This window comes from Microcebus murinus, chromosome 23 (genome assembly GCF_040939455.1).
Source record: "Microcebus murinus isolate Inina chromosome 23, M.murinus_Inina_mat1.0, whole genome shotgun sequence".
Classification (NCBI taxonomy): domain Eukaryota; kingdom Metazoa; phylum Chordata; class Mammalia; order Primates; family Cheirogaleidae; genus Microcebus; species Microcebus murinus.
The window spans coordinates 15923425-15936524 of NC_134126.1; the positions used below are offsets into that span (position 1 = coordinate 15923425).

General features: G+C 54.7%; 1 protein-coding gene across 2 annotated transcripts in view; it reads right to left on the minus strand.

Annotated features, from left to right (window-relative positions):
- The window catches only part of KIAA1614 (KIAA1614 ortholog), a 36570-nt gene extending 24186 nt beyond the window's left edge, over nucleotides 1-12384 (minus strand). The window contains exons 1-3 of one of the 2 annotated variants that reach the window (XM_012735338.3): nucleotides 12201-12384; nucleotides 9572-10482; nucleotides 8131-8194 (exon numbers count right to left, since the gene is read on the minus strand). In XM_012735338.3, coding sequence (XP_012590792.2) covers nucleotides 8131-8194; nucleotides 9572-10482; nucleotides 12201-12250 — 1025 coding nt within the window. In that variant the 5' untranslated portion in view covers nucleotides 12251-12384. Of the gene's footprint in view, nucleotides 1-8130; nucleotides 8195-9571; nucleotides 10483-11784; nucleotides 12136-12200 lie in introns of those variants that run through there. The other variant, XM_012735346.3, reaches the window with a different exon arrangement.
- Between the last annotated feature and the right edge of the window lie 716 nt (nucleotides 12385-13100).

Genomic DNA, 13100 nt, shown 5'->3' on the forward strand with positions numbered 1-13100 from the left:
TTTCCGCTCCCTCCACTTGGAGCTGTTACTATTTTTTTCATCAGCTGCCTTGCTTCGGTTCCTGGCAGACAAAGCTGGTTTCTGCACTGATTAGAAAAGCAGGGCTTTTTAGGCGCCTGGAGGCAGCCATGCAGGAACACACTGAGCAGGGAGGAGTGGCAGTCACCTTCACAGACTGCAGCCAAGGTCAGCTAAGCAGGCAACTCCTCATTGTGTGCCCTGGGAAAGGGAGGCCCTACACAGCCCTGTGGGGGAAGGTGGTCTTTCTCCAGGAGGCGGGGGCTGGGCAGGTGCAGTGCTGCAGATGCGGAGCCTGTCCTAGGCTTATTGCCCCCCTCATCCCCCCTCATCGCCCTGGCCCACCCAAAGGACACCCAGCCCCTCCAGGGTGACAGGTTCAGCCTCTCCCATCTGAGGGAGATTTCCCAGTCTAATCTGACCCTCGCCTCTGACGCAGCCCTGGAACCAACCCCTTCCCATCAAGAACCATAAGCCACAATCCCACCTCCCACAGTCGCTCTGGAAATTTCCTGGAAGGGTTGGGGCAGTCAGTGCATAGCCAGGCAAAGACAATTCCCACTCAAGAATACAGTTTTGTTTTGTTTTTTTTTGTCACTGTCTTGCAAACCTGCACTCCTAGGGCACAGGAATAAAATGGCTGGGTGCTTTTCCTCCTCGGGCCTCAGTTTCCCCATCTGCAAACAGTGGGAGTTGGAGAAGGGAGAGGAGTCACATTGCTACCCTGTTTGTCCGGATCTGTGGCCACGCAGTCTGCCACAAGGTGGGGTGCAGGATTTTGAAGTTCTCCCCTTGTGGAGTTCACATCACAGATGTCTGGCCCTCAAGGAGTCGCAGCCCCTACACAGAGCTAATTGGTGGGGAAAACTAGAGCTCCCTTCCCTCTGCCCCTCCAACCGCCAGCATCCTAAATGCTTCCCAAGGACAAAGGGCAGTGTCTATGGTCCCCAGGTTCCTGGTGGAGGGACAGAGGCTTCGCTATGACTTCACCTCCCCCATGGCCAGGCAGGTCAAGAGAACCGCCACTTCTCTCCTAGCCAGGGAGGTCAAGGGGACAGAGTGGCCTTTTTCTCCAGCCTCGTAATCCTGGATTAGAATAATAAGCTGCAGCAAGTCTGCCTTTAACCCTTTCGTCTCAGGTACATAAATCAGGAAAATGACTGGGATATAATATAAAGAGATCTGACATTTCCCAGACTCCTGGATGCAGCCAGTGGGGAGAAAACATACAGTACACAGAACATACATGAACCTTTTTGCTTGGCATTTGTTCCATTTTGTATATTTTAAAGCTTTCTGGTGACCAAAGATGAGCTCTCTTACTGCCATCGTGTGTACAGTGTCCTGAGTGAGGGGAGGAAGGAACGGTTCCTTCTTCCCCTCACTGATTCCGGCCCATGAGCCCACGAGGGCAGGGACTTTGTCTTGGCCTCACTGTCATGCTGGGTCGCACAGGCCCTTCTTCCCAGGCCTGCAGGACACCGACAGGACAAAGCCTGGAGCGGTGGTTAAGAGTGTGGCTTGGGGTTCCAATCCCTGGACTGCCTAGCTCTGTTACCCTGGCAGGTTACTCAGGGGTTCAGCCTCAGTTTCCTTATGTGCTAAATAAGGACTCACTTAAGATAAGTGAGATCGATTCTCTCAAAAGAGCTTTAGCACAGAGCTGGGCACTTGGTAAGATTCCATAAATGTTAGCATTTATTATCATCATTACTTTTATTATTAACACCATTGTTTTGTTAAATTACTCTTATCTCCTTACTCAACAAAAAAATGGGATCTCTGAACATGTACTAAAATCCCCTGCCAAAGAGATCCCCTTGCTGTCTGCCAGGGGAAGGCATGTTTGCAAGTAACAAACTCCCCTGTAGCTAAAGAGGGGATGGCAGTTTGGACCTGGACTTTCAAAAGCCTTTGACAGGGCTCTATAGACAAGGTGGTTTCCATAGAATTGGAATGGGAGGAGGCTGTTTGGTAGCAAGAGAAGCTGATTTCCAGACAATAAACAGGCCTTTCTCTCCACAGAGAAGGAAGAGTCCCTAAGAACAGCTGCTGGTAGGATTCACCCCATTTAACACCTTCAAAAGGACCTGGGAGGAGGCCTGCGGCACTTCCTTAAGCAGCCGGCTTTTTGGGGGAAAGCAGAGCAGCTCTGTCCCTGCCTTGATGCAGATTCCCTGCTGACTCCCACAGGGAAGCTATGGTCTGGCCTCAGTGTGGGGACCCAGGTGGCCACAAGGACGCAGGGGACACCCCACGATGGGAGGCCAGGAAGGAGGACTTCCTTTTCTTGAATCCCCAGCTCCCCACCAGGTGAATGGCCTTGGGTAAAATTAACTTTCTCAGCTCCGAGAGTGGTAAAGATTAGGACCATGATGAGATTTCCGCGTGTGCCGCCTGAGTGCAGCCATGATGTCTATGGGACAATAGATCGGAAAGTTCTAGGCAGCACTTGCTTTGTGGTGGGGCTTTAGGGTTCACCTCCTTCTCCACCCAGGGTTAAGAAGAGACGCTGGGAGCATGTTAAGTATTTGCAAACACCGCGGAGTGGTTAAATTTAATTACATTTTCCTTTTTGTTGTAAAGTTTCGGTAGGGTCAGGAGTGGTGATGGGGTCTTCCTTTGTGCCTGGGAGTCTGGGTCGTGGGACTTAATGGAGCTGGGGGAGGCAGAGGGAGCAGCACAGGCAGGGGCCAGGCCGCTCCCAGTTACACCCCTGCCCCGGGGTGTCCTCAGGCACCTCCACAGCCCTGGGCGTCCTGAGCGGGGTGCGTCACCACCCTTTGCTAAACCCTTGCGCCACACACTCTTCCCTGGGCGCCTCTGCCAGACATTTCCCAAATGCCTGCTGTGTTCACACACGTGACAGCGCAGGGCCTGGACAGGAACAAAACAGTTCCTGCCGCAGAGGAGCTCAAGGAGGAGACACACACTAGTAACAGCTACGGCCCAGCCAGTGTAGGCAGAGGGCAGCGAGAGCAAAAACGGACAGTTGGACCGGAAATTACACGGTGCACACAGTGCTTGGCTCACAGGAGAGCCTCCGTGATATTGTCATGTAACAAATACACATTTGGCCCTGACCCTGGCTCCTGGCACACTGCTCCTGAAACCCTTGGAATCTCAGGAGTGATAAGGGTGCCTTTTGCATGTTAATGAGATGACTGGTGGCCAGGGATCCCCTGTAGCTTCAGGATGGGAGCTGGGTCACCTGAAAGACCAGGGCAGGATTGGAGGGTTGGAATATTCAGCCCCACCTCCTAACCTCTGGAGAGGGGAGACAGCTGAGGCCAATGATGTAATCAATCCTGCCTACATACTGTGTTTCTCCGAAAATAAGACAGGGTCTTATATTTATTTTTCCTCAAGAAGATACCCTAGGGCTTATTTTCAGGGGATGTGTTATTTTTTTTAACTATGGTACAACAATCTATATTTATTCAAATATAGTTAAGTTGTCTTCTTCTGGAATATCATCATAACTCTCCAAACCCCGAATTCCATCCTGAATATCTTTCGACTCTATTTCCTTTAGAACCATTGGCCCTGATCTCTCATGTTGAGCAATAGAGCTCTCATGGGGCAGATGAGAAGGGCTGCTCGTCTTCTTTACCGCTCCACAATGAAATGCATGGGTTGTGCAGATGCGCTGCTTAGCCATGCCCATCACTAGGTGTTATTATGGGGTAGGGCTTCTATTGCACAAATGCTTAGAAATCTTGCTATGGCTTATTTTATGGGTAGGTCTTATTTTCGAGGAAACACGGTATTGAAGCCTCCATGAACACCCAGAAGGATGGGTTTAGGGAGCCAAATTCACGGAGGTTCCTGGAGGGTGGCTCTCCCGGAGAGGGCCTGGGAGCTCCACGCCCTTTCCCCCATGCCTGCCCTGTACATCTCTTCCATGTGGCTGTTCATCTGGATGTTCTGGAATATTCTTTATAATAAATGGGTAAATATAAATCAAATGTTTCCCTGAGTTCCGTGAGCCCTCCTAGCAAATTAATAGAACCTAAGGAGGGAAGAGTAGGAACCCGAGTTAGAGCCGGGGATAGGGAAGTACAGGTCACACTGGGGAGTGCAATTGGCATCCAAAGTGGGGGGGCAGTCTTTCAGGACTGAGCCCCCACTTAGCCTGTGGGATGTGATGCTACCTCTAGGCAGAAGGTGTCAGAACTGACTGAATTAGAGGGTGTCCTCCAGAGAAGTGCTTGATGTGGGGGGAAAATCTCCATGCGTTTTGGTGGCCAGAGGTGAAGCGTTCTGTGTCGTATTAAGTGTGTGAGTAGGAAAAGCACTTTGTTTTCTCCCTGTCTCAGTTTCCAAAAAAGCTAGTTGATGCATCAACATTTAAAAGCCTGAGATTTCTCGCAGCTGTGGGCCTGACCCCTTGAGCCAGAGGCAGGGCCTCTGAATTCTTTTCGGGCTGTTTGCTTTTGACTCTACAAACTGCTTGAGGGGAGGCCCCCTGCGGTTCCAACAGAGACCTGAAAGCGGGGGACCCACCAGCTTCTCACCCGTCTTCCTGCAGGGTGCTAACCCAGGGACAGGCCGCTAGATCTATAAATGGGCACAATTCCACCGCAGGGATGAGGGGGAAATAAACCACCTAGGCAATCCTCTGAGCTTCCTTCATCATTATAGCACAAATAAAAACAAAACCCTAGAAACCTTCTCCTCTCCCTTTCTCCCACAGCAGACTAACAATTAAGGCCCCTGCAGACACATGTCAGGATCTGGCCCTCCCAGCTCACACACACAGAGGTCCTGATTTGAACCAGGGTGGGCCTGGCACCGCCTCCCCAAGGAAGGCCCTGGGCCTCAGCCTGACCCAGGGCTTCCTGCACCAAAGGCCTTTGGAGAGGGGTCTGTAGCCGGCACTCCATCGGCTGCTGCCCCTCTGCCTTCACACACTTTTGGCTCCTGCCAGGTTAATTTGGGATCCTAAGGCAACCTGTAATCCTGACATGTCTCTTGGAGCCTCAAGGAAGAGAAGAGACCAAGCTGGTCGTGGCCATCTGGATCCAGAGCCCCTGGACAGCAGTGATGGGACAGCCAGAGGCGGCCAAGAATGAGCAAAGGCAGAGATGTTCACTTCTGCTTCACCCCCCACCACTGTGATGAGTCCCTCCCAGGCACTGACCCCCGCTCGGCCCTCTCTAAAGCCCCACCTCCCACCTCCTCTCCCCCAGAGTCAAAACCCGATTTCCAGAATCATCTCAACAGTGACTTAGAGAGACACAAGCTTATCCATGGAGCCCATCACCTAGACTTCTTTGCCATACTGGAGAACAGAGCAGGCTGGGAGGGGCACAGACCCCCAGATCCCTAGCCTAAGGGGTGGCCTGTGGGGGCATGGACAGGACAGCTCGTGGCTGTGCAGCTTCATGGTTAGAGCACAGCCCCTGGAGCCAAGGGTGGCCACCTCCATGGCTGACTCCCTGTGACGACTCTGCTGCAAACTGGGCCAGCCCCCCGAGCCCGACTGCTGTCCTGGGCGCTGCAGTCACCATCATTTCATGAGCTGCTTGTCTCATTACCAGGCACAGCAGTAACAACTGTGGACATAATTAAATACATGTCGGGTTAACTTAGTTGTAATGGTTATTTGATTGCAACACGGAGCTGTATGGAAGCTTGGCTGAACGTGAAGCAGGACGTTAATTCCCCAAACCCTGAGAAGACAGAAAGAACGGGGCCCTGGCCCTGACAGAGCATGTCCTAACTGATGTCCTGGGGCCCCCTTCGGGATGGCCGTCACAATGGTTGGCCACAGGCTCAGAACTCTCCACTGCCCAGGCCTAAGGTCCTAAGCCCCTTGGTAGGGACACTAAGCTCTGGGACCCGGGCCTCATGTGACACTCCGGGACACGGATGGAAGCCTGCCTTACTTCAAAGGTCTCCTAGGAAGTTCAGCTGCATAGAAGTGACATCAATAAATCCATCCCCTTAGGCACTGAGGCATGGTGGCCTTCCTCCCTCCCTGAATCTGGGCGTGTTCTCTGGCCCTCAGCCTGGTGCCTACTCTGCAGAGACCTGACTGTACATGGCCAAGAGGCCACTCTGAACGACTTCCAAGCCAACCAGAGGCCCCCACAACAACTCTATGCCCCGAGCTGCTAGGCATTCTAGGGGGACATTTTGTTAGTCTTTCAACAGAGCCCTAAAGCTAAGACACCTTCTCTCTCTCTCTCCCCCCACCCCACACCCATCCTACATACACATATCATACAACACACATGTGCACACGCCCCGCCTGAACTCCAAAATGCATCAGATGGCTGCAGAAGGCCTGGCGGGCTAAGCAACAGTCCAGAAATCCCAGTCCTGAGGATTCTACACAAATGCCATCTCCTCACAGGATGAAGGAAAAGCCCCTCCCATGGCTGAGGTATCACTCCTTTAAAAGGACTGGTTGTTTTATAGATTATCCAAGCAGCTGTGGCTTCAGCCTCTGGACCGTATCCCCTGTAGCCGAATCTCCCTGCTGGACTTTTCTCTCGTAAGGGAAGAATCGGGGGAGGGCCGGGAGGAGCCGCTGCAGGAAGAGGAGGCCCCGTCTCCACACAGGGTGCATCTGCTGCCTTTTCCCCCGAGTCCCCAGGCAAGAAGGAGGCAGCAAGGACAGAGGCCTGCAGAGGGGTGGAGAGGGGTCAGCATGCAGCCGAGGACCACGGTCCCCTGTGCAGTCACGCTCCCAACATTGCAGCAAGGCGAGGTGGGGTGAGATGAGTGGCTGAAAACTGTGGCCATGGAGATGGGAGAAGGGTCCCCTAGCAGCAGCAAGGCAACTTCGATTTCAAAGCACCACTAAGGAGGGATGAAGGAGCCACATGTCCCCCTCTCCACCAGACGCTTAGCCTAGCATAAGCTACGTCACCTGAATCCGGGCTGCTTCGCTTTGTTAGAGCAGGGTGCCGGACATGGGGGCTGCTACGGTCTGAATGTTTGTGTCCCCCCAAACTTCATATGTTGAAACCAAATCCCCAATGTGATGGCGTTAGGGGGTGGGGCCTTTGCAGAATTAGGTGATTAGGTCATGAGGGTGGAGCCCTTGTGAATAGGATTAGTGCCCTTAGAAAGGAGGCCCCAGGGAGCTGCCTTTCCCCTTCTACCAGGAGGACACTGTGAGAAAACGCCATCTATGCACCAGAAAGTGGGCCCTGGCCAGGCACTGAATGTGGTGGTGCCTTGATCTTGGACTTTGCAGCCTCCAGAACCGTGAGCAGTGCATTTCTGCAGTGTATAAGCCACCCGGCTGTGGCATGTTTTTATAGCAGCCTGAACAGACAAAAGACAGAAGCTCTGTCCACATTTTCTAGAGGGTAGGTCAGACTAAGTGGAGTTTATGCAGGGAGCAGCCTGATGATGGAGAAGCCACAGTGCTGGCCTCTGGCCTCGGCAGAAACCACGAGACATCGTGGAGGCTGACGTCACTGTGCAGCTGTGCGAGGGGGAGTTCCAGGACCGGCTCCAGGGCCTCTTAGCCTCTGTGCCAGGAGCCCAGCAAAGACCAAGGCCGAGGCCAACCCTGTGCAGGCACCAGCGGGAGTTCAGGCCACAGATGGCCCCACCCCTACCTCGAGTGTATTGTTCCCACACTGCCCGGCACAGGACACTGCCCATGAAGGACAGGTGGCTCCACTTCCCCCACCTCGCCCTGGAGGATCCAGCTTCCCCAAAACACTGGTGGAGGGGCTGGAGCAACGTCTGTGGGCAACATGGTGAGGCTGGCAGGGAGACCCTTGACATGAGCCCAGCATGTTCTCTTGACTGAGAAAGGAACTGAGCAAAGGCTTTGCACTCCTGTACTTTTCCCCAAGAATTCCACTTTAAAGATAAAGCGACAGAAGCCTGGGCAGGGAAAGGGCTCCTGGGGACACAGAGGTCAATGGCAACGCTCTCTGCAGGCCCTGGGCGCCCCAGCGGTTTTGCTCAGGTAGCAGCAGGCACCAGCCCGGGGTGCTGGCTCTGTCCACAGACTCTCAGAAGATGGTGTCCACTGTCTGCCAGTGTGCGGGTCTCCTACTGCCCTGACGCTGAGTACGCTGAGTACGTGGAGGGCCCATGGTGAGGAGGGAGGGAGAGAAAATGCGGATTCTGCACTCGTACCTGTTCTGCTCTGAGTCCTGCAGGGAGCTGCCCGAGTCCCAGTCCACGTCCCCCGCTGGTCGCTCTAGGACCCAGAACAGAAGCAGAGGTCAGGGCAGAGCTGGAAACAGGGCTCTCTGCTGCCACTTACTGAACATCCAGGAGTGGTGTTTGGTCACAATGGAATATTATTACTCAATTCTAAGAAACAACAGCGAACTAGCACCGTTTATGCTATCCTTGATTAAGCTTAAGCCCATTATCCAAAGTAAGTCGACACGAGATCAGAAAAATGGGCTCCACATGTACTCGCCATCATATTGGTACTGACTGATTACAACTATGGTGCTCAAATGGTGGTAGTGCCCACCAGGGATTCGGGAGTGGGAGGAGACCCACATCTTAGGGATATGGCGAGCACTGTGGAGGAGGAGGGCTTACCTCTAACCCTTCTAAGCAAGAGGCAAAGATATAAATGTAACCAAAATGTCAAAAAAAAACAAAAAAACATAACTAAACAAACAAACAAAAAAACGTTTATCAGGTGGCGGACAGGTGGGGGGGGAGGAGGGGAAGGGTGTATACTCACATAATGAGTGCGATGCGCACCACCTGGAGGATGGACACGCTTGAAGCTCAGGCACAGGGGAGAGGGATGGCAAGGGCAATATATGTAACCTTAACAATATCTGTACCCCCATAATATGATGAAATAAAAAGAGGAAAAAAATATATACTGCTCAATAGAACTTTAATAAAAATGGTGATCATCAAAAAAAAAAAAAATTAACATCCAGGAGAAAGGTTTCCCCAGGAGCAATTTACTCCCCAGACAAAGCCAACACCCTGCCTGTGTCCCAGCCTGCAAGTGGAAGCAGAGCCTGTCATGGCGGCAGCCATGGGTCTGAGAGGACCACACACACCCACTCAGGCATAGGGTGATGGATGAGCCCATGAGTTTTGGGAGGAGAGGGAAGGAAGGGAGAAGAAGGTATCATCTTGGTCTGCATGCTTGCACGTGCCAGCGGTGCTACCAGCCAGCTCAACCCAGCTGACATGACCCTCGGCCTCTCTGTAGGGTGGGGTTCCTGTCTGTTTGTCCCACCAAGAGGGCAAAGCAGTCCACTGGGGGCTGAGGGCATGTCACTGGAGAGAGAAGCAAAGGCCACTCTGGAAAGGGCTACAAGCTCCAGGGACAAAGTCATGGAGCACAGAGGGCGGCTCCCACTGGTCGGGAGGGTCAGGGGCCCTTCAGCAGACGGGGCGGCTTGCGAGGTGGAAAAGAATCTATGTCAAAGCTATGTCAAAGATGTCCCCAAATAAAAGGACATCCTAGTGATTTTGGTGACAGGCAACTGTGCTCTCCATCCTTGTCTGCTCCACCCCTCCGTGGGCACCCTCTTCCCCTTCTTCTCCGCTGGACCCTCCTGCTAACCCCCACCCAGCACCGAGCAAGGCCCACCTGCTGCAGCTCTGCCCCGGCATGGAGTCCTGGCTGGGACTCCCCCCTGGGAGGGGCTCCGCCTGGAAACACTCAGCATCTCCTGCAGCAGCAGGCGGCTCCTCTCCACCCGCTCAGACAGGGACAGGGCACTGCCTCCAGCGCTCCAGAGAACCCCCAGCAGGGCTGTCCTGGGGACAAAGTCCTCCTCAGAAGTCAGGGATGTGCTGTCCAGGTCTCCCTCTGTGGCCAAACAATCTTGAATTGGGGTAGAGCTTCCTTTCCTCGGGCTGGGAACATGGGTGATTCTGTGACCAGACCCGGGACCCCCAGGCTGGCCTGGAGTAACTCTGTGGACGGGGCTTTCTGGCAAAGAGCCAGGCCCTGGCAGCAGACCCCTCTCACCATCCGGGCATGTCCACATTGCTTCTGGAGGCCTGTTCCAGCACTCACACTCGGGGGCAGGTGGCCTGGGAGGCCTGAGTCCCCCATTCCTCGCAGGTTCCTCCTCATGGACGCTGCTGTTCAGCTGCCCGGCAGTGAGGTGCTGAGCAGGAGGGACCACCGCGGCATCTGGCAGGAAAGCCCCCTCTGACCGAGTGCTGGCTCCGCCTGCCTCCACTTGTCTGCATTTGGGTTTCCTGGGGGATGGCCGTTCATGGGAAGTGGGGCAGGGGCTGGTGCCCTGTTTACCTGCTGTCATCTTCGCCTTCAAAGCCCTCACCTTGAACTCCAGCACAGAGTGGCCTTGGAGCCGTGCCCCTCCTGCCCTGGGAGGCTGGGGGGCCATCATGCTGGATGTTCTGTCTTCCCGAGGGCAAGGCCAGGGTGGCAGGAAGTGTCCACTAACCAGCTGTGGCTCAGGACTACTTCTCTCCCCTGCTGACGTCACCACCATGGGGCTGGCTGTTCTGCTCCCTTTCTTGGGCACCCTGGAGGAGGAAACAGACAGAGCCCCTGAGACCCAGCACTGGGCCAGGTCCCACAGCCTCCCGGGTCCCTAAAGTGCATTGGCGTTGAACCCTATCCAGGTGAGAATGATCTGGAGACAGAGGACGATGGGAGGTCCTCTAGATGCTGTGAAAGCCCTATGAAAAGTAATCCTTGGACAATATAAACGTTATTGAATTTTTATTTCCAAGTCTGAGCAGTGCTCTAGTTTTTCTACCTCCATTTTATAGATGAGCAAAATGAAGCTTCAAACAACATGTAATCCCATGCCAAATGTGAACCAGAGTGAAAACCAGGGCAACTTCCCAATTCCTGGCCTCTTGCTTTGTTGAAGGGTGGTCTCAGCGCAGGATGTCGACATCTGCTCAAATGCAACAGGTTCTTTGCTTCCCCAGAGGAGCTAATGTGGATGGTGGATCTCAGGAAGATACCACACAGGATCTGACCCTCCAGTGGAAGATGCAGCATTCCAAAACCTAACCCCTGAGCCCAGGGCACACGCCACAGCGACCACAGAAAGGGCTGTGCTCAAAGGAAGACCACGATCTGTCACTAACTCCTATTGGGCATTTGCTCTGTGCCAGGCAGGACTGCAAGTGCTTTCAAACACACGCTCTCCAATAATCCTGACACAACTCTGCCAGAATGGTATTATTACACTGACTTTTACAGATGGAGAAACTGAGTCACAGAGAGATTACATCACATAGGCTACAGGGAGGCCAGTTTGGAATCCAAAGCTTCTCATTCCAAATCCAGGTTTTTTTCAAAACATCTGTAGGTGAGAGTGTTCATCCCGCAGAGGTTGGGTGACTTGCCAGCACAGCACAGCTCCGCAGTGGCACTGCTGATGTTAATGGCTTCCCAGGGGATGAAGTGAGCGGGGATTTTATTCATCAAGGTGTTAGGTGCATACATACATGCCACACAGTGTCTTAATATCTATTCTGCTCTCTGAGAAAATGCTACTTTAATATCATACATCTACATGTGCCCCACTTGAAGTAAACTTCGTGTATAAAAATCCATATGTGCATAAACTACAAATTACGGGTTAATTATTCACTTTGTACATTGACCAAGGATTCTTAAATGGCAAGTCCCTCTGCAGTAGTTTATTACAGTTCAATTTACACACAGTGTTTCAGTAATGCACATATTTTATAAAGCAAAATACACATCTAATGCAAAATGTCACATCAGTTTTAAGCCAGTGAAGTGTAAGGGTTATCTTCAAGAGGACAGAAGTCATTTGCTCTACCCATTAATCTAAAACAACGTACCAAGTTGATCTCTGCAGCCCAGCCGCCCCTTTCTTCCTCTCTTCTAGGTCCAATCCAGGAAACAGGGCATTAGAACGCAATAGGAGCAATGCCAGTTATATTAAAGGAACTTTTTGATGGGTAAAGTCGGGAACAGCATCCCAGAGATGATCCCTCTCAGAGACCTTAAAGCGTGAGACCCTCCCATGGGGTTCTCTGGGGAAGGTTGTTCAACTTGGAGCCGTGCGGCTCTGTGAACTAAGTACTGTACATACTTGCGCCAACTCCGAGAAGCTGAAATGAGAGGGACGTGGAGGGCGGGCCTCCCCCACGACCCTCGACCCTCGCAGCGCTGTGACGGCGGGAGGCCCGGTCCCCGCTCCGCAGGCCCGCCACCCCCGCCCGGCCTGCCGGCGCCTCGCCTCCTCCATACTCACTGAGGGCTGCCGCCCGCAGGTTCGGCCGCCGCCGCCTCCATCCCCTCCATCCCTCGGAGAGTCGAGGCCCTCCTCTAGCCCTCTGTCCCTCCCAGGCCCGCTTCAGGGTTCCAGGAGGGATGTCCAGCCCCGAACGCAGGCCGGAGGGAGTGCGGCCCGCAGGCCTCGCCCCTCGGGGCGCGGCCGACCCGGGGTCGGGCAGGGCCGGGCTGGGCCAGCTCCGCGCTCTGCGGGCCGCCCCGGGCCGGCGGGTCCGGCCGAGCAGCCGCCCCGCGGGCCGCACTCCCTCCCGGCGCGAGGAGAAGCGGGCGAGGGCGCTGCCCGGGAAGGAAGTGGCATCGGCCGCCGGTTCAAGGCTTTGCCACGAAGGGGAAAGAGGCCAGCCCGGCGCCTTCCCGCCGGGAAGGGAAAGCAGGAGCAGGGAGCGGAGAGGAGGGGCGGCGGAAGGGGCTGGAGGAGCCGGGACCTCGGCCTCCCCACCCCCAGCCGTCCGGCCCCTCGCCCCGCCGCAGCCCGCCGGCCGGACGCCCAGAGCCGGCGGAGCTGCCTCTCCCGGCCCGGGCTGCTGCCTCCCGGACGTCAGAGGTGCGGGGGAAACCGAGGGGCGGCCCCGAGTTTGGGGACCGCGGGGCCTCGCGCACTGCCTGGGGCGCTGCGAGCGCGCGAGGACCAGGGCCGCCTTCCCAGCGCCCGACCGAGCCCCTTCCCCGGGACCGGCGCGCGAAGGCGGAGGCAGAGCTGGGGCGCCGGGGAGGGGCGGCTGTGGGACGGGGCTCGGCTCTCGGGTGGAAGCTGAGGAATCGCCTTTGGACAACTTCCAGGAGGAGTCGGCCGCCCTCTCCGTGGGGCCGTCCCCATCGCCCTAGAGCGCCGTTTCCTCCAAGGTCAAGGTCATTTGTT